This window comes from Narcine bancroftii, chromosome 9 (assembly GCF_036971445.1).
Source record: "Narcine bancroftii isolate sNarBan1 chromosome 9, sNarBan1.hap1, whole genome shotgun sequence".
Taxonomy (NCBI): domain Eukaryota; kingdom Metazoa; phylum Chordata; class Chondrichthyes; order Torpediniformes; family Narcinidae; genus Narcine; species Narcine bancroftii.
In genome coordinates this window covers 120,340,183-120,362,058 of record NC_091477.1, presented here as the reverse complement: position 1 = coordinate 120,362,058, position 21,876 = coordinate 120,340,183, and the positions used below count along the sequence as shown (strand labels likewise).

The 21,876-nt window shown below is 44.6% G+C and overlaps 1 protein-coding gene across 8 annotated transcripts in view; it reads right to left on the bottom strand.

The window, feature by feature from the left end:
- The window catches only part of phc3 (polyhomeotic homolog 3 (Drosophila)), an 81,854-nt gene that overhangs the window by 8,506 nt on the left and 51,472 nt on the right, over positions 1–21,876 (bottom strand). For 5 of the 8 annotated variants that reach the window (XM_069897518.1, XM_069897515.1, XM_069897513.1 and 2 more), the window contains 3 exons: positions 14,663–14,813; positions 12,635–12,863; positions 5,612–9,575 (listed from right to left, as the gene is read on the bottom strand). In XM_069897518.1, the coding sequence (XP_069753619.1) occupies positions 9,421–9,575; positions 12,635–12,863; positions 14,663–14,813 (535 nt within the window). In that variant the 3' untranslated portion in view covers positions 5,612–9,420. Of the gene's footprint in view, positions 1–5,242; positions 5,399–5,611; positions 9,576–12,634; positions 12,864–14,662; positions 14,814–21,876 lie in introns of those variants that run through there. The other 3 variants (XR_011344374.1, XR_011344375.1, XR_011344376.1) reach the window with 3 other exon arrangements.

Here is a 21,876-nt window from a genome sequence, read left to right as displayed (position 1 = left end):
AGAGAAGGGCAGGCAAGGAGTTGGAAGGTGATGGTGGAAAACAGAGAGTAAATGACACAAGGTTGTTTGCTGAAATGAATTTGTGTGGTGAGAGTTTAATAGGTCCTACAACTGGTGATCCTGATGTGATGTATGTAAGGGACACTATATCTTAAATAGCAGGACTCAGTCCAGTTGTATGGGAGCCTAGGACTTTCAACTCACAAATGAAATTCTTTGGCTTGGCTTCGCGGACGAAGATTTATGGAGGGGGTAAAAAGTCCACGTCAGCTGCAGGCTCGTTTGTGGCTGACCAGTCCGATGCGGGACAGGCAGACACGATTGCAGCGGTTGCAAGGGAAAATTGGTTGGGTGGGGTTGGGTGTTGGGTTTTTCCTCCTTTGCCTTTTGTCAGTGAGGTGGGCTCTGCGGTCTTCTTCAAAGGAGGCTGCTGCCCGCCAAACTGTGAGGCGCCAAGATGCACGGTTTGAGGCGTTATCAGCCCACTGGCGGTGGTCAATGTGGCAGGCACCAAGAGATTTCTTTAGGCAGTCCTTGTACCTTTTCTTTGGTGCACCTCTGTCACGGTGGCCAGTGGAGAGCTCGCCATATAATACGATCTTGGGAAGGCGATGGTCCTCCATTCTGGAGACGTGACCCATCCAGCGCAGCTGGATCTTCAGCAGCGTGGACTCGATGCTGTCGACCTCTGCCATCTCGAGTACTTCGACGTTAGGGGTGTGAGCGCTCCAATGGATGTTGAGGATGGAGCGGAGACAACGCTGGTGGAAGCGTTCTAGGAGCCGTAGGTGGTGCCGGTAGAGGACCCATGATTCGGAGCCGAACAGGAGTGTGGGTATGACAACGGCTCTGTATACGCTTATCTTTGTGAGGTTTTTCAGTTGGTTGTTTTTCCAGACTCTTTTGTGTAGTCTTCCAAAGGCGCTATTTGCCTTGGCGAGTCTGTTGTCTATCTCATTGTCGATCCTTGCATCTGATGAAATGGTGCAGCCGAGATAGGTAAACTGGTTGACCGTTTTGAGTTTTGTGTGCCCGATGGAGATGTGGGGGGGCTGGTAGTCATGGTGGGGAGCTGGCTGATGGAGGACCTCAGTTTTCTTCAGGCTGACTTCCAGGCCAAACATTTTGGCAGTTTCCGCAAAGCAGGACGTCAAGCGCTGAAGAGCTGGCTCTGAATGGGCAACTAAAGCGGCATCATCTGCAAAGAGTAGTTCACGGACAAGTTTCTCTTGTGTCTTGGTGTGAGCTTGCAGGCGCCTCAGATTGAAGAGACTGCCATCCGTGCGGTACCGGATGTAAACAGCGTCTTCATTGTTGGGGTCTTTCATGGCTTGGTTCAGCATCATGCTGAAGAAGATTGAAAAGAGGGTTGGTGCGAGAACACAGCCTTGCTTCACGCCATTGTTAATGGAGAAGGGTTCAGAGAGCTCATTGCTGTATCTGACCCGACCTTGTTGGTTTTCGTGCAGTTGGATAATCATGTTGAGGAACTTTGGGGGACATCCGATGCGCTCTAGTATTTGCCAAAGCCCTTTCCTGCTCACGGTGTCGAAGGCTTTGGTGAGGTCAACAAAGGTGATGTAGAGTCCTTTGTTTTGTTCTTTGCACTTTTCTTGGAGCTGTCTGAGGGCAAAGACCATGTCAGTGGTTCCTCTGTTTGCGCGAAAGCCGCACTGTGATTCTGGGAGAATATTCTCGGCGACACTAGGTATTATTCTATTTAGTAGAATCCTAGCGAAGATTTTGCCTGCAATGGAGAGCAACGTGATTCCCCTGTAGTTTGAGCAGTCTGATTTCTCGCCTTTGTTTTTGTACAGGGTGATGTACAAATGAAATTAGAACCATTATAAACAGCACAATTGTCCTCACTTCTCATCCTTAGCAGTTCCTACAAAGGCAAGTCAACCCACACTTAAATACAATAGGTAGTGCAATTCACTGGGCATAGTGCAATAGAAAGTGACAAAGTGCAGGATATAATTTTACAAAGTGTAAAGTTGTGAGCGCTGCTGTGCGAAGAATAAAGGCACAAAGTATGTAGACTGAACAAACAGACTCTAACCAGCTTAAACTCGCACACACGTCTCTCTACCTTCCTGGCCCCACATGCTCAACTGACTACCAAAGGGGCCAGCACGAGTCTTTATACGGGCCAGTGATTGACAGCGAGTAGGTGGGGCCAACCTCCCAGGTTGCCTACCTGCAGGTACTGTGATTGCCCCCTGCAGTAGGCCTGTAGGAGAGTGGCCAGTGTAGTGGATGTATCACCATAAAGGTATAGTTAATCTGAAAAGTTTCTTCTTAACCACTGATTCCCTGACTTGTCGCAAATTTATTGGCCTCCTCTTTAATTCCTACAAAGATCCAGCCTCCACGCTGTAAAATTCCATAGATTCAGCACCCTCCATTTCTGGGCATCAAAATTCAATGGGCTTAGATTGGGTTCAAATTGCCTGTGAGTGATTAAGAAACATTTGGAGGGATGCATGGGTTTCAATGGATATGGGCCAAATGCAGGCAGGTGGGACTTGTGTGCATGTGGTATCTTTGTTGGTGTGGCCAAGATGGGCTGAGTGGAATCTATGAGTCTATCTATAGCCCAACAGACCTCCAAACCCAGGCATACGGGTTGTTCTATCAATGGATGGGATGTGATATTGATGCAGAATAAAATGGCTTATGCACTAGAGTTTGTGGTGTTGCACTCATTCATAGCATTTCCCAGCTGCCATGCAGGAAGGACAATGACATCGCCTGATGGGAAGGAGCAACTTCTTCAACCAGAGGTCCTCAACTCCACCAGTTGTTTTCCATCTCCTTATGTGCACAATATTTTGAGATGCTTCAATAGGGCTGGATGTTCCAGGGTGCTGCAGGGTCCAGGGTGAAGGCATTCACTTTTAGGGTGGAGGATCTTTGGACTCCAACACTGTGGAGTCTATCACTGGGAGACTCCATCATTGATAGCATTGAACGGATTTCTGGATACCGGGAGAATTGCATTATATCGGAATATGTCAGGAAAATTACGTTTGAGTAGGTAACTGGTCCTTGTGTTCTACTCCGATGGGGTAATAAGAATTTTCGATCTGAATTGGCCTGAGGGTCATACAGTGTGGAAACAGGCCAACTGAAATGTCCCACCCACAATAGTCCTGCCAACCTATGTTTGGCCCATATCCCTCTAAACCTATATCCACATATCAATCCAAATGGCACTTAAACTCTGCTAGCACCTGTCTCAACCACCTCCTCCAGCAGCCCGTTCCATACAGTCACCACCCTCTGTGTCAAAAGGTTATCCCTCAGGTTCCTGTTCAATCTCTCCCCCTCACCCAAGTCCTTTTGTTCTCAATTCACCTACTCTGGGCAAAATATTCTATGTGTTCACTCAAACTTTATATTCTTCTCATCTTCCTGCACACCAAGGAATAAAAGTCCTCTTCAACCTCTACGTGTTGCTCACCCCATGTCCTTCTGCACTGTCTCACTAGAGGTGGCACCCTAACCATCCCAGTTTGTAAATTAACTGTGAGGCCAGGTCACTTTGCTCAGTTGTGCAGTTAATCTGCTGTCTCTGGATTCCACAAACTCATTACATCTGCAGGCTATTTTAATGTAATCTTTAAATTTAGAGATCCAGTACAGTAACAGGCCCTACCAGCCTGTGACCCAATGCTGTTTAATTACACCCATGTGACCAATTAAGCTACCAACCCCATAAAATTTTGGAACATGGGAGGAAACCCATACAGTCATGGGGAGGACATATCATATTTTATATTGTAAATAGATATGTTTTTGAAGGAGATAGATTATGGCAATAGTGTAGGTCACAAACAAACACAAACACTTCACAAAACATCTCATTTAAAATGCAAGAGCTTTGCTGAAAGTGAGCCATGTTGGCACCGAGAGCCTTTGCAAAGACAATAAAACAAGGAAGACTGCTTTGCTAAAGAATTTCAAAAGCAGGTGTAAATGGATTATTGTTTTGAAAGCAACAGATGAACGGACTCAGAAGTTCGGGTCCAGTGCCGCAATAGAGGCAGTTTGCTGTTCTAAGAAGGTCATGTGGTTTTGCAAGCAGAGAGAGAGAGAGAAGGAGAGAACTGGTTTCTGCAGTCATGGCAAGCTGGCAGCTTGTTGAAACACCATTTTGAAGATGGGTTGTGAGTTCTGAGTTCAGCCTTTTGAAGACCCTTGTAGATCATACATAGGAAATAGCCAGCTAGAGTGTTTCACCCGAAATAAGGGGAAAAAAAGGAACTCTGTGGTGACCAGCAGAAGAAGAGGTTATCAATTGGAAAACCCTGATGGGGCAAGTTTCTTTGGCAAGACATTGATCAGAGGGAATCAGTTTGTGTGTGTCCAAATCTCTCTTTGAAACTGACAAGGACTTTCCTGAGCGGTAACTATTTAAGCACCAGAGCTTGGTGAAGATTCATAGATGTTAAATTCTATTTAGAGTATAAGAATTGCCTGATACCGGTGAACTTGGAGGAGTGAGAAGTGAGATTGGACTGTGAATCAAATAACTTTTCTGAACTTATACACATTACATACACGTATGCTTAGAATTAGAAGGGGGTTAAGTTAATAATAACAAGTTATTGCACTTCCTTTCCTGCGGTTAGGAAATTTCATTCCTGCTAATACATCATAGAACAGTGCTGGAACAGGCCCTTCTGCCCACAATGTCTGCACTGACCAAATTACATCTCTTCTGCCTGCATGATCCATATCCCTCTACTCCCTGCATATTCACGTGCCTATCTAGAAGCCTCTAAAAAGCTGCGCTACTCCTGGCAGCCTGTTCCAGGTCCCCACCACTCTGTGTAGAAAAAACCTGATCGCCACTTCTTTAAACTTACACTCCTCTCATCTTAAATACATCCTCTCTTCTGTGGCATTTTTAATCCAGGAAAATAAATTCTGCCCACCCTATCAATGCCTCTCATCATTTTATAAACTTCTGTCAGATCACCTCTCAACCTTCGATGCTGCAGTAAAAACAACCCGACTTTGTTCAACCTCCCCCCATGGTTTATACCAGTGGTTCTCAACCGATTTTTCCACTCACATACCACTTTAAGTAATCCCTTACTAACTACAGAGCATCTTACATAGTTAAAGTGGTATGTAAGTAGGGAATAAAAAAGTTGAGAACCACTGCTCTAGTCAAGAACCTCTGAGATTTGAGACAAGGCTTACATCTGCAGTTGTACAATGAAGTGCTTACCAATGGTCCAAGAACTGGAAACTAGGATTAACCTGGAATGTCTGGGGCTGCAAGGAATTTAATGGGCCGGATTGATTCTTCTGGATCATAAACTTCAATGAAGACTTCAAATATCTCAATGGACAGCCAATATCTTTCTCGTGCATTGTCTTCAACCTGTGAATTAATGAAGAGAGCAAAGTTCTGTTGCCAGTCTGCTGAACTGAAAGGTTCATTCTTTTCCTCCCTCCTCAGATGCTGTCCATTCCACTGGTTGGTACCAGAATGTTTTTATTTCAGACTTTCAGTATCTGCACTGTTTTACTTTCCAACTAAAGTTTAAAGCATATTTTTTGAAAACATTTTTAATAAACCAAAAAAGATTGGCACAGATATCTGGGGATTACGGTCACTAAACCCTTAGCTGGTTGGTATTCACACAGGTTTGATCAGTAAGACTTTGTCACAGCTGTGAGTTAGCACAGCGACACCCAGCTAAACGCTTAAACAACTATTGCACATTTAACAGATAAAAAATACACTCCTGTACAAAATAGTGTAATGCAATTATTCACATGTTGGGGTAAAGTAGCTGATGCATGGCAGGGTTTGCACACAAACCACTTACTCCAACCTCAATGAAGGTAGAATCTTCCTACCTCAAGGCAAGAGTACTTTGACACGTGGACCTTGGCTGATCCTGTCCCAGATGCTGGGTAGATATTTAAATTTTGTAACTTAAATTGGAATTTAGATAAATTTAAATTAAAGTTTTAACATTAAATTTAGACATACAGCGCGCGTCTGTGCCTCCCAAATGCCCAATTTCCCTACAACCCTGGTACATTTTTGAAAGGTGTTATGAAATTGGAATACCTGGGGAAAACCCACGCAGACATGGGAAGAACGTACAAACTCCTTGCAGACAGCGCCGGATTCAAACCCAGGTCTATGGCATTGTGCCCACCGCTAATCGTGCTGTCCCAATGTCAATGGAAGGCCAATACAGTGCCCCTGCTTTGCTCAAAACCATCAGAGCTAATAATGGGAAAGTAGTTTGATGTTCTTACAAGATTTCAATGGAATCAGAATAACACGATACACGAGAAAAACATTCATAATTTGCAAGAAAGACAAATAGTTTTCAAAGTTGCCAATGTTACATCATTCACTGTTCTTACATTGGCTCAACTGTTTCAGTTTGGAAGGGGGCTGGAAGACAATCCAACAGGATGGTGATGTCAAAGCAACTCCCAGCTGGAGGTGAGCACAATTCTTTAACTGGAGCTGATCCTGTCTGCCATCAGTCCAGGTGAGTTGGAACCCAATGCGTCCTTTCAAAGAGCTGCCATTCCAATCCTTGACACTCACAGGTGCAGTGAGCAAGGTCCACTAATCTCTCTAGGGTCTTGCTGGCCTGTGGTTATGTGATCAATAGTGATGCCCAGGTGGAGACACTTCACTTCAGAACCGAGCAGCCAGTGGCAAAGACCTATTCCATCACCACTGCCTTGTGTCATTTTCACCCAGGCACATTTGCCAGCAGGGTCTGTGTGATAATGACAGGTGCTGAGGCCAATCATTCCACTCCGCCAGATAGCAACAGACCCAGACCGGATTTCTGTTTAATGTTATATCTTCATACATTAATGCAAAGGGCCAAATGGGGGTAATTTCTTTCAATCCTTTTCACTAATTGTCTGTACTTAAATGGAAAGTGAATCTCACATGGAATTTTGATGTCTGATTATACTAACCACATGATGTCCCTTTAATAGTGAACAACAAAGCTTGGAGTAGCGCTTCAGAAATTATTAATTTTCCAAGTGCTCAAAACAACGCCCACTTGCTTCATGACATTGATTGGATAAACTTTTGATTTTGATGGGGCCAGTTCAACATACAGGTTTGAGCATGGAACAATGCAGCATACCACAGACCCTTCAGCCCATTATGTTGTGCTGACCTACATAAACCTACCCCACCATCAATCTAACTCTTCAGCCCCTCACAATCCATAACGCTTCATTTTTTTCTTACATCCATGTGCCTACCTAAGAGTCTTTTAAATGTCCCTTTTGTACTAGCCTCCACACTTCCACTCTTGGCAATAGATTCCAAATACCCACCACTCCCTGTGTAAAAAAAAAACTACCTCTGGCACCTCACCAAAAGTTTCCTCCACACACCTAAAATGGATGTCCTCTGGTATTGGCCATTCTCATGTTGGCAGTCTCTCTTTATCCATGCCTCTTGTACACCTCTATATCACTACAAAGACAAAAACACAACTCACTCAACCTTTCTTCGTCAAACATGTTCTCCAATCTTGGCAACATCCTGGTAAATGTCCTCAGGACCCTCTCTAAAACTAGCACACCCCTCCTATAATGTGGCGACCAGAAATGAACACAGATTGTTCCTGGGTAAAGCTGAAATCCAGCCCATCCACGGCCGATCTGAACTGACCTAGGCCTGACTACAGCTAATTTTGTCCTATTATCTATTCATGCCCATTCAAAAACAGGACTTAATAACCTACCAAGATATACACGCAGATATAGATAGGTCAGTGGTTCTCAACCTTTTCTCACATACCATCTTAAGTAATCCCTTACGAACCACAGAGCACTTATGGTCTAGGGGCTCTGAAGTAAGCAAGGAATTATTTAAGGAGATATGTGAGTGGGGAAGAAAAAGTTGAGAACCACTGAGCTAGGTCATACAGAACAGGCCATTCGACCCAACTTGTCCATGCAGACCAAGTCTGGATTACCCCATTTGTTCCATAATCTTCTAAATCCTTTTTATCCACAGATCTGTCAAATGGTTTTTGAATGCCCTAATTTTGAATACCCATTTCTGTAGCTTCGTCTGGTAGCTCGTTCCAGAAACAGGCCATCCACCCTGTGAGTGGGAAAGTTTTCCCTTAGGTCCCTCTTAAAACTCCCCTTAAAGTTATGACTTCTAGTGCTAGAATAATCTACCCTGGGAAAAATACTGTGAGAATGGCCCTCTTGATTTTGTGCACCTCTATAAGATCACCCCTCAGCCTCCCACACTCCAAGGAAAAAAGACCAACCTAACCAACCTCTCCATGAGGTAACTTTCCGAGTAGGGTGTCATCTGACACAAGGGCTCCCTGTCATGTTTTCAAAGGGAAGCTGGCCTTGGGCAATCCGGTCTCCCTGGGAAAGGAGGATGCAAAACATAAAATGTTGAACCAGGATACAGTTAAATGAGAAAATCTTCAGATGCTGGGGTTGGATGCAGCACATTAAAGCGCTGGAGAAAGTCAGCAGGTCACCCAGCATCCACAGAAAAAGATTTGGGTCTGAGCCCTTCTCATGAATAAGGAAAAACAAGCAGGTGCCTCCTGAATAAAACAGAGGGGGAGGAGGAGAGGAGTGGGGGCGGGGGGGTGGGGGGGGTAGGAAGAGGGGGAAGGACAGGACAACAGGTAAGAAGTAATAAGTGGGTACAGGTGGAAGAGAAAGAAAGTGAGAAATGATGGGGAAAGGACAGAGGGTGAAGGAAGGGAAGGTGAAGGGGTTGATGGACACACTAAAATGCTGAAATAACTCAGCCGGTCCTTCAGCATCCATAGGAGACAAAAATACTGTCTATTGTCAATGTTTCATTCTTTACATATTCCTTGAAGAAGGGCTCAGGCCTGAAATGTCAGCAATATATCTTTATCACCTGTGGGTGCTGAGAGACTGGCTAAGTTCCTCCAGCATTTTGGTGTGTTTTCACTACAATCACAGCGTCTATAAGTTTCCATGTTTCACTTAGTCGATATTGATGCTGTCTGCTTGGAGAGGACCCAGATGGCACCAGGATGCCTTCTGATTGCAGAAAATGACAGTAAGGGCAGAAGTGGCAGGTCCTATCAGCTGGGTGACATCACCACCTTGTAATTGCAGCCCCTTTGGCAACACGCAGGTTTAAATTTTTATATATTTGGCAAAGGCCCAGGAAAGGCCAGTCCCCTTGACAAGTCCTTTGAGGTCCAGTATGAAAAAGTAATCCTTGGCCAATATCACTCTGACCTTCTGCTCCAATAGTCCAGCACAAAGTCCTTCCAGGTACATATACACAACCTTACCATACTCCTTGCTCAAATCTGAACTCAAGTCCTCTTAAATTATCAGGCAGATGGAAGAGTTTAGCAGCTTTTATGCTGGAGATGAGGATTGTTAGGACTCTTTCAACATGTTGATGCGGGCACAGATCTTCAATGCTGGACCCAACTTGATGTTCATGGCGCTCATGAGATGATCTTCCTTCAATAAGAGCAGAGCCTGCCCATCGATCTCCTGGGATCGGAATTCTTCAGCAATGTCCTTACAACCTGAATGTGAAAACCACACAAAACATCAGGGGAATGGCATCTCCTTCCCCAAAGTACTGACCAAAGGTCAGTGACCAAGCTGTTGGTCATTGGTGGGATGGGGTTGTCAAAAAGATGTTTCCACTGTGGAGAAGCTTGCATCAAGACACTACACAAGAGTGGATAAATCGCAAGGACCAGATGAAATGTATCCCTGAATGCCATGGGAAACAAGGAGGAGGGAGCTGAGGCCCTGATGGAGACTTTGCATCTTTGTTAGACTCGCTGTGCTGAATAGCCTATTTCTGCTCCAATGTCTTAATGGTGTTATGTAAACAAGGTGACTACAGGCCTAACCACTACGCCACTCGTGCCACACTATTCTTGAGGTATTTCTCCATTAATTTCCTCATCATGGTCAGGGCACAGAATTTAAAATTTGGAACGTTATTTTATTTTTAAGCGAGACTGTACATGAGCCTGCACAGCCCAAATACACCCATGTGACCAATTAATTGACCAACTCCGTTTTGTCTTTGGAACATGGGAGGAAACTGGAGCACCCAGAGGAAACCCACACAGCGGTGGATGTGAACCTGTGTCGCTGGCGCTGTGAACCCCATTTGTTAAACCCATGTTGCAACTTTACAAAAGAATGCTTCGGCCACACTTGGACTGCAGTTCGGGTCGGCACACCACAGGAGATGTGGTCGTACTGGAAAGTATTTAAAGGAGATTGTTGCCCGGATGGGAAAGATCAGAAAGGCTGGCCTTATTTTCTCTGGATGAAGGAAGCTGAGGGGTTTACCTGATCAAGGTAAATAAAGCAATAGATTGGGCAGAAAGAATCATTTACCCATGGTCAAGGAATCATGAACAAGAGGGCATGGGTTTCAGGTGAGAGGAAGGAGTTTTATAAAGGATCAGAGGGAAAAATTCTTTTGATGCAGAGAACGACTGATATCTGCAACTGGCTGTCAGAGGAGGAGGTGACATCAGGTACAAGCACTGTTAAAGAGGCATTAAGACAGGCAGAAACAAGCAAGGCATACAAGGGTAGAGACCTAATGGAGATAAATGGGGTTAGAGGGAGCAAAATGGTGAGATAGGCCATGATGAGTGGAAGGGCCAGTTTCTATGCTATCCAATTCTGTCACTGTGAAATCCATAGGAGAATTCAGTGGAAAACTTCAGCTGAAGAGAATGTTTTAACTTGCTTCTACAGAAAATGGCATTTACAGGAGAACTTTCTTCAGCCAGAGTGTGGTGAATCTGTGGAATTCGTTGCCATAGTCAGCTATGGAGGCCAAGTCATTGAGTAGATTTAAAGCAGAGGTTCTTGATTAGTAAGGGTGACAAAGTGAAGGCAAGAGAATGGGGTTGAAAGAAAAAATATATCAGCCATGGTTTGAGTGGCAAGGCAGGTTCAATGGGCTGAATGGCCTAATTCTGCTCCTAGGTCTTAAGGAATAGAAGGTTAGCTGAGACTGGAGTGGAACAGGAAAGGTGGAGCTGAATCAAAACACAATGTTAGGAGGAAGAGCAGGGTCAGTGGGAGATGAAGAATCGACAATGTATCAGGCCGGAACACCTCACCGAAAGTCCAGAGTCAACACGGCTCTAACTGTCTTGATGAGGGTTCCAACCCAAAATACCCACAGTTCTTTTCCTCCCACTAATGATGCTCAACCGACAGCAGATTGTTGCTCCCGATTCAAGTTCAAATTTATAATTATCTGATTGTACCTACAAATCCCGACAAAACAGCGTTTGTCTGGACATCCATCTGGAGTCTCCTGTCTGTCTCAAGGCTGAGTCAAATGGTGTATGGCTCTGCTTATATCCTATGTGAACATGAATGTGGGATAGATGTGCTCTGAGAAGTGCCTCAGTGGGGATTTATAAAAACCATAGAACACTATGGCACAGTAGCAGGCCCTTCAGCCCATCTAGTCTATGCCAAGCTATTATTCTGCCTAGTCCCACTGATCTGCACCCAGATCATATCCTTCAATGGTCCTCCCAACCACGTACCTCCCCAAATATTTCTTTAATGTCAAAATTAAGCCCTCATTCACCACTTCAGCTGGCAGCTTTTTCCACACTCACCACTCTCTGCATGAAGAAGTTCCCCTGAATGTTTCCTTTAAACATTTCCCTGTCACCCTTAAGTAAAAACTTAAAATGCTGGAGAAAACTCACCTGGTCAGACAATCCCAAATGTAGCAAAGGTAAAAATACATCACCAGCGCTTCGGGCTTGAGCCCTTCATCAAAGAAGAAAGTCAGCAGGTGTCTGAACAAAAGGATGGCTCTATCAAATCTCCCCTCATTCTCCGATGCTCCAGGGAATAAAGTCCTAACTTGTTTAAGCTTTCTTTGTAAATTAAGTCAACTACCAGGAACATCCTTATTGATATTTCCCTGTAGTTAGGTGACCAAAAATGCATAAATTTAGCCTCGCCAATGTCCTACTCAACTTCATCACAACATCTTAACTCCTGTACTTAATATTTTGATTTGTTAAGGCCGACATGCTAAAAGCTTTCTTTACGATCCCATCTACCTGTGACGCCACCTTCAGGAAAGAGCACCTCATATCTGTCACCACAGAAAGCCCACCTACACCAGGACACAATCAAAGCTACGATTTCCTTCCCTGGGCTGAGTCCACAACTCTACAATGAATCAGGAAAAAATCCCATACCCGCCCTCTGCACTACTTGTCCGAGTACGGGGTAGAGTGGGGGGGGGGCTGTAAGAGGCAAATTCTTCACACAGAAAGTGGTGGGTGCATGAAATGCACTGCCAGTAACAATGGTTGAAGCAGCTTCATTAAGGTCTTTTAAAAGACTAATAGATCGGTACATGGAACTGAGAAAAATGAGGGATTATGCTGAAGGGAAATTCTGGACAGTTGTTTGGAGTAGATTGCCACAAAGCTGTGGGCTGAAGGGTCTGTAGTCTCCTGCAGATTTTTATGTTCGTTGAGACACGATTAGCCCTTCTCACTCCACACCAGCCCCTCCCTCAACATCAGCCCAAGCCTGGGGAGTGTGTCCGGGAAACAAGGGCACACACCTGGCAGTGAGTGGATGAACTCCCACACATGGTCGACAGTCCACGTCGCTGGATCAGAGTGGAGCATCTCACCACAGTCCGGCGCCTCCCTCATCCTCAGCTCCCGCATCTCCCGCTCCCGCTCATTCTGGCGCCGGCGGGTTGTCATGGCAACGCTCACTGCCTCCTCGGGAAGTGGCGGGTTGGAGGTGACCGTGCTCTCTTCTGCAGCAGGAAACCCAACTGGCGTCTGGGAAAAGTCAACAATTAGATCGTTCGCAGTCACTGGAGTGGCATTTTAGAACATTAAAGATGAAGAATCAAATTCCCCCTAGTTTACATTACATTCAATCTCCTACCTAATGGCCTCATCTCTCCCTCTCATTGATTTTCTTCAGTCCCATACCCCTAAGGGGGTACCCCGGTCCACCACATCTCAATTTGTCTTTAGTAAAATACAATGCTGGAGAAACTCAACAGGTCAAACAGTGTTCTTTATATAGCAAAGGTAAAGATACATAACCCTTCATCAAGGTATGAGCAAAACGTAGCAAGATGCCTGAAGAAAATGGTGGGGGAGAAGCACAGGCCACAGGCAGGAGGTAATAGGAAGATAAGGGAGGGAGGGCACACCAGAAAGCTTGGGGAAGGGAGATGGCTCTATGAATGGACAAGAAGGGGGTGGAGGGCTGGAGGAAAGAAGACAGGGGAAGAGAGGGAGAATATGGAGTGGGGTAGCAGAAACCGGGGAGGTTGATGTTAATGGTATCCAGTTGTTTCACCTCAAATTTATGGGTGGCCTTGGTTTTGCAGTGCACGAGGCCATGGGCAGACATGTCACAGCAGGAGTGTGGCGCAGAATTGAAATGGTTGGTCTCTGGAAGATCCCTGTCTGATACAGACCAAGCGAAGGTGCATAACGAAGCGATCTCCCAGTTTGAGTCCAGTCTCTCTGATGTACAGAAGGCCACAACGGGAGCACTGGATGAAGTAGAGGATTTCTCTTCCTATTGCACACCTCCTGCCTGTGGAACTGTGCTCCTTCCTCACCATTTTGTTTAGGCACCTGCCCACATTTTGCTCATATCTTGAAGGGCTCATACCTTTGATGTATAAAGTATACTGTTTGACCTGCTGAGTTCCTCCAGTGTTGTTTTTACTTCAGTCACGGTGTTGACAGACTTTCGTGTTTTACTCTCAACTTTAGTTCTCCAGTTCTCCTTTGCCATCAACTGACAAAGCTCTAAAGTTTGAATCCGCTCCCTGCTCCCAAACCTCTCTCCACCTCAAAGACACTCTATAAATTTACACAGGGCTTAAAACTGGAACAGGCCCTGTACCTGCGATGTCAGTGCTGAATAGGATGGCCAAATTCAACTCTGAACCTTTACACCTCACCTACCCATGCATCACAGTTGTACCGTTTTCTATGCCATTTCCTGTGGTAGCACCACCTCCAATGCATGACTGGAGAACCATTTGCTTCGTGTCCCTGGGGATTGTCACCAGAAGCCAGGACACCGAGCACTCAGAGAATGGTGAGAGGGTGGAACGAACTGCCAGCTGAAGTGGCGAATGCAGGCTCAGTTTTGGCATTTAAGAAAAATTTGGACAGGTACATGGTTGGGAAACGTTTGGAGGGCTCTGATCCAGGTGCAGGTCAATGGTACGAGGCAAAATTACAGTTTGGCAGAGACTAGGTGGGCCAAAGAGCCTGTTTCTGTGTTCTATGGTGTGGGGAAATTTATTTTCAAAACACAGAGAGTGGTGGGTGCCTGAGACAGGCTGTCAGGAGTAGTGGTGGTGGCAGATACTATAATGGCATTTAAGAGGCTTCTAGATTGGCACATGAATATGCAGAGATTAGAGGGATTTGGATCTTGTGCAGGCAGCAGTTTTAGTTTACAGGTGGCCTAAAGGGTTTGTTCCTATGCTGCACTGTTCTATGATCCCCATTGGCCTTTATGAAGACATCAATGTGAATTAACTAGTAAGTGTCATATCAAAGCACCAAGTCTGCCCTTGTTAGTTGATACCTGTCATTGATACCTGTCTCATGAAGTGGTCTCCTGATGCTCCTTCAAGGACATTGGCCCTCCTCCCCCGTCGACTGAATGAGTGAGCCTCTGGCTTTCTGTTCCATCGTGAATTCTTGTCCGACTTAAAAAGCCCCATCCTTTTACTGCAACCGACGTTGTACCTTGAGGACAGAAGGTAAAGAGGAAGAATTGCTGTGAGTCCCCTAACCAAGGAAGGTGAGACATTATCCAATAACAGGCAGGAGAACAGGCCTGCAGAAAGAAGTCCTGCATGAAGAGCAGGTTAAAAAGATTATGCAGACCAAAAAAAATGCACGTGGCAACCATAGTTTTATAGACAGAGGCAAGTATAAACAAGGAAAGACATTGAGACGGAGTGAGTATGAAGGAGGTGCAGTAGAAGTTTTGGAAGATTCAGGAAGTTTGCCCCACCCCCACCCCGCCGATCCTCAACATCTTCTACAGGGGCACCATCAAAAGGAGACCCGCGGAAGCATCAAAGCGCGAGGCAGAAGCTCCTCTGGTCTAGATTGGGAAAAGCTGCAGAAGGTGGTGAATGCAGCTCAGAACATCACACAAATTCCCCTCCCCTCCATGGAATCTGTCTGCATCTCCTGCTGCCGAGGAAAGGCAGCCGACACACTGATCGAAACATCATTTCTCAGAGGCACGCCTTTCTCCCATTTGGGAGAAGGCTAAAGAGTGTAACATCATGCACTAACATGCTGACAGACTTGCACCCATCAGGCTCCTGAACAAACTCCACACAATGCTTGCTATCATGCTCCCCTTGCTGTGTTCAAGTTGACATTTCTTTTCATTGTAACTCCGTCATCTGTAAATTGTGATCTTCCACTTTATACACCTGTACGAATGTAGAACAGTACAGCACAGAACAGGCTTTTCGGCCTACAATATTGATTCAACTTATGTAAACCTACTCCACAACAATCTAACCCTTCCCCTACCTCACACCCATGACCCTCTATTTTTCTTACATCCAGCGCCTATCTGAGAGCCCTTTAAATGCCCCTATTGTACCAGCCTCTCTCACCACCCCCAGCAATGCATTCCAGACACCCATCACTTTCTGTGAAAAAATACTTATCTCTGACATTTCCCCAAAACTTTCCTCCACTCATCTTAAATAGATATCCTCTGGCATTTGCTATTTTCACCTTGGAAAAAAGATGCTGGCTGTCCACCAGATCTAAGCCACTCATAATCATATGCACCTTTATTAGGACTCCTCTCATCCTATGCTGCTCCAAAGAGAAAAGCGCCAGCTCTGTCAACATTGCTTCATAAGATGTATTCTCCGATCCAGGCAACATCCTGGTAAATCTTCTCTGCACCCTTCGAGCAATGAGGCAACCAGAAAATGAAAGCAATACTCCAAGTGTTGTTTAACCAGAGTTTTATAGAGCTGCAACATTACCTCATGCCCCTTGAACATTTTCTCCAGACTAATGAAGGCCAGCACACCATTTGCCTTCTTAGATACCCTATCAATGTGCAAATGCTTGCAGATCAACCCTTCTCACTGTACGAGCTTTCATGTGGAAAAAACATTGAGCCATACTGAATGGGAATAAGGAATGGTAAAATAGCAGGGACTGGGTGGGATGGAGAGGGTCAGTTGCTTGCAAATTCTCAGTACCTGAACTGAACTCCACTGGGTAGTGTAAGGTAAAACATCATGAGATGGGAATGTGTAAGGAGTTACCCTGTACAGGGCTGTAACAAGATGTGAATGCATCCTTGTACTTACAAGATAAGAGAGACATTGATGGATTGAGAGGCAGGAAGCTAGCAGGGAAAAGATAGCAACAGTTTTAGTCATTGGACAAGTAATGATATGATGATGTTCTAAGCATGTATCCAAGGGTATAAAAAATCACCATTTTGCTGATAACGGCAGAATGCATTCTCCGACTAACATGGTTAGTTGCAAGTGTTACAATCCGGTAATAAAGAACAAAGAACCCTGATTTCGACTCAGTCTGGTGTTTGTCTCACTCATTCATGAACAAAGCAGACCTAACAGTAGCCACAAGCTGAGTCCGCAGAAAGGGTCGGCTTGCTGCTGCAGTAGGTCCAGCAGTGCAGAGCCAAGAGGGCAGGGGGTGGCCCCCAGATGGATGTACTTTACACCTGACCCCTCATTGGAATGGGGCCCCTGTTCTGGTTTCAAAGGGTTAGTATTTATGTCATTACACTTTTCTAATAAATTACTGGTAATTTCAGGGAGATGAAGTGAGTTACACTGGACAACAAAGATTTTTCTTCCTGAACAATTTTGGGTGTGTTTTATGGATTTTGAGCTGCTGATCGTGAAAATCACCTTAAAATGTTCCCATTGTGTCCCTGTTCTTTTAGCTATAACCTATTTTTGTGATTTCCTGCCATATGTTTAACATGCTTCAAGCAGACAAAACCATGAAGGGCAACATGTCATTGAAAATTCCTTTTCTGCATTTGCACTTGGACGTCTTCCCGGCTGATCTCGGTGCAGTCAGTGACGAACATGAACATTGCAACTGTGGAAAAGCGGTATCAGGGAAACTGGAATCCATCAATACTGGCCAACTATTGTTGGGACACTGACATGAAAGGCATCAGATGCTGAGTACAAACAAAAATCAGAAGCAAAACAGTTGAAGTAACGCAACGTGTCAGCGTCGTTATCTGATTAAACCTGCTGAATTCAATCAAAGTTAATGTTCCTCCAGCATCCTACATGATACAGCCAATCTGAAATTATCTTTCTTTTTCAGTCTTTCTAATATGTTTCAGATTGATAAAGATAAGAATGATACAAAAAGATGGGGGATTGCATGAAAAACAGTTAACATATACGGACAGAGACATCAAACAACAGATGTAAACTGAGCCTCCCAATCTCTTGAAGGCCAAATATGAAAAGGAATCAACTCAAATTATCTTTGTGTTCAGCTTGAAGTTGTCCATCATAATCACCAGGAAGCAAACCTTTTGAAATAATTTGTTGCCTAGTGTTATTTTATTTAACATTTTTAAAGGTGATTTAACTATTTGATCCAGAACTGCAATGAGGCCATGAACGTGACTGGGGGGGTGTCAGGATCCAATGACAACAACCTGGCGCACTACGTCAGCAAAATCAAGGAGATGATCAGGAGAAAGTCAGGGGAACACGACCCAGCCCTCATCGATTCCTGATGTCAAAATCTCCGACAATCTGTCCTGGAGCCTCCACATTGATGCAATCACAAAGAAGGCTCACCAGCAGCTATACTTTGTGAGGTGCCTGAAGCGGTTTGGTACATCACCGAAGACTCTCGTAAACTTCTACAGCTGGACCGTGGAGAGTATTCTAGCTGGCTGCATCCCTGCCTGGTGTGGAAGCGCCAACTCTCAGGACAAGAATAAACTCCAGAGGGTTGTTTACTCGGCCTGTGACATCACAGGCACCAGACTTTACTCCATCGAGGACATCCACATGAGGCGATGTCTTAAAAAAGCAGCCTCTGTCCTCAAAGAACCCCGCCTCCCATGCCATGCCATCTTCACTCTGCTAGCATTGGGGAAAAGGTACAGGAGCCTAAAGACGAGCCCTCAGCAGCACAAGGACAGCTTCTTCGCCGCTGCCATCAGATTCCTGAATGATCCGTGAACCACAGACACGGCCTGACTTGTCGTGGACTATTATTATTATTTTATTTATAGTAATGTTGTGAGATGGTTATAATATGTACGTTTACACTACGACGCTGCTGCAAATCAACGAATTTCATATCTTGTTCATGACAATAAATCCTTATTCTGATCCCCAAGCCTCTTGCCCAGTTGCAAAAGACGGAAAGGAGGGGCTCAGATTGGATATGTATCAGACTCAGTCCTGTGCCAGTGGGGAGGGCGAGCCAGGGTAGGAGAGTTGATGAGCAATGGTGGAGGGGGGGGGGCATGGGGTTGTGAGCAGAAATCCAGAGGAGACCATTCTGGTTGCCTCATAACATGAAGGATATGGATGTGGAGAGAGTGCAGAGGAGATTTACCAGGATGTTGCTTGGATTAGAGAAAGGCTTTATGAGGCAAGCTTAACAGAGCTAGAGCTTTTCTTAGGAGTGAAAGATGGGAGGTGATTTAATAGAGGTCTACAAGATGATGAGAGTCATAAATATAGTGGATAGCCAGCACTTTTTTCCTGGGGTGAGATTAGCAAACACCAGCGGAAATCTGTATAAGGTGAGGGGAGAAAAGTTTAAGCCAGATGTCAGGGGTAAGTCATGGGTGCCTGGAAGGCATTGCCAGGGTGGTGGTGGAGGCTGGAACAATAGGGACATTTTAAAGACTCTTATAGGCAAATGAATGCAAAAAATGATAATTATGGGTGTGAGCTGGGGAAGGTTTTGTTTGTTGAATAAGTTTATTTAGGTCGGCACTACATTGTGGGCCGAAGTACTGTGCTGTAATGTTCTATGAGCTTCTATGAAATCCATGAGGTCACAGAAAGACCATGCAAACACCATACAGACACCATCTGAGCTCAGGACTGAACCTGGGTCAGGTTCGAGGGGGTACTCCAGAACTCAGGCTTGCGGTGAGTCATCAGATTGGAGGATTCACCAGACTTGGAGGAATGCCGAGTTTGTTAAAATTCTATTTGCACGTCATGTAACCATATACTTCACATCTTCCTGAACGACGAACAATACATTAGGTAATGACGTTACAACCTTCTCACAACTTTCTTCAGGCAGAATCCATAAATCCTCTTGGTTTAAGATCCTCCCAACAGTTATCAGGCTCTTGAACCACCCCTGACTACCTGAACTTTGTCCATTAATCAGTTCCAGAACACCAAAAGATCTGTCTCTACAACTGAACATCAGATTATTTTGTATTAACTGCAACTGTGAATATTCATTTATCTACCCTTTTTATTTATCATCTTTCTGTTACAAAGCATATTGTGGTAATTTAATTTACATTATTATTGTTGTTGCATCTTGCAAGTAAGAATTTCAATCCAGCTGTACATTGTACTTATGTATATGACAATAAACCCCTATTGTCTATACTCTTCTTTGATCCATCACCTCCAAGGATAGTTCTGTATTATTGAAGGAATTTGTTAGTTCATCACAGACGAGTTATTCAAAAATGAAGTTCATGTCTAAGTTTTCAACATGATGCATTGTTCCAAAGGTTGGCAAGGCAGAGGGAGACCAGAAAGATGCCAGATGCTGGGGAAATGGAGGAACTTAGCAGATCAGGCAGCATCCATGGAAGGCAAAAGATAGTCAAAGTTTTGGGCCAAAAACCTTCATTGGGAACAAACAAGGTGTAGGGATGTGGTGGGGGAGGAGCATGGGCTGGCAGGTGAGAGGTGAATACAGGCAGGAGGGTGGTAGAAAAATTAAAAAAAGATGAAGTAGAGTTCCAAGAAACTTTAAAAGTTTGATCAGCAGTCAAAACAAATCAGTCTTGCAATGATTCCAAAATTCCGATGCATATCCTCATACTTGTGTTTGCTCAAGCTTCAGATCTTAATATTTAGTTTAGTTCAGTTTGTGATATTTATACAGGGGAATCTCAGTTTGGTTTGGCAATGAATTAACGAAAGGGGTCTGCAATATATACACCAGAATCTCTCCCACTGTCTCAATATACATTTATAGCAGAGATGCCAAATGGAAAGAACACCATTTACTTTGCACATGATTGATTTTATTTCAACAGGGTTTCAAAAGAAACACTGCCTGGCTGATATAGATCACTTATATCACATCTTTTGGCAACATCTCAGCCACAGAATGATTGGAATTGACACATGTAGGTCAGCTCAGAGATGTTAAGCATAACTTTGGAAACAAGTTACATCTGTTTTATGTAGTGACCAATGCCAAACAAGGAAACTATTTTCCTTCTGAGCTGTTCAACAAGCTGAGTATTTTATATTAAAGAAATGCTTTGCAAAAATCCGTTCAATACCTAGCACCAATGTGGAATGTACAACAGGCAGCACGACTTCAGAAACAGGAACAGAGGAGTCTTTCCTGGTGCTCTTGTGAAGGAACAGTCCTCCTCTCTTGCTGCACCAGACTTTACTTCATTGTAAATCAACTTGATAAATGGCCACCAGCAATAATAAAGCAAGTTCAGTAACTCATGCTGTTTCACGTCTAAAAATCTTCCCTTCAACTGAGAGACCAATGAAGTCTCCGTTCCTGGGGGCATGGAGGTGACTGCAGATGCTGGAATCCAGAACATTTAAAAAAACTACTGGAGGAACTCAGCAGGTTGAGCAGCGTCTAAGGGAGAAATAGCATGGTCGACGTTTCGGGCCAAAATCCTTCATCGAGTCTTCATTCCTCTTCAGATTTGCCAGTTTATCTACAGTGTTCTTCTTTGAGGTAACTCTACTGTGTGTGTGTGTGTGCGTGAAAAGGGCTGAGGAGTGGTTTCTAAGGTTATGAGATTAAGGGGGTGGTCATTTAAAACTGAGGTGTGGGGTACAACTTCTTGTAAAGGGTGATGAGTTACAGGAACACTCTACCCCAGGTGGTTGTGATGGCTGGTCACTTGAAGAGGAAGGAGATACATCACTTAAAGAGCAGGGAGATGAGAATGAGGGGGAACTGGCAGACAGGAGAAGACAAGATCTGGGTCAGAGCAGCCCTAATCATACTGAATGCCCGAAAAGTCCACTCGTCCTCATACCACCAATCCTACATGGCCTTTGTGAGTACCTTGTGAGCTGGCCACTCGCTCTTTGCTTCTAATATCCCAAACATCAAGATCATGGCTGATCTTCCACCAGAATTCTATTTTCCTGATGCTTTCCAATATAGAGCCAAAGAGCCATCAAGATAAAAACAGGCCCATTTGCCTGGATTTCTTTCATACCCTTTCCTATCCATATATCTGTCCAAATGCCATTATATGCCCGCTTCTAGCTTCCTCTGGCAGCTAGTTCCAGTTATGGACCAACCTCTCAGTAAAAACATTGTCCCTCAGATTCCTCTTAAATCTCACCTCTCGCCTTAAACTTATGTCCTCTTAATTATCTTAACCCTTTGGACTCCACGTCCCTGTTTTCAGGGACTTCCAACAAACACATACACTCCAGATCCCCATTGTCCAGCACTGGTTTTATACTCAACTACCAGGTGGTTCATACTGGGATTCGTACTGTAGTTTACCAATGGACCCGGTCTGTAGTCTATATAATGAAAGGTT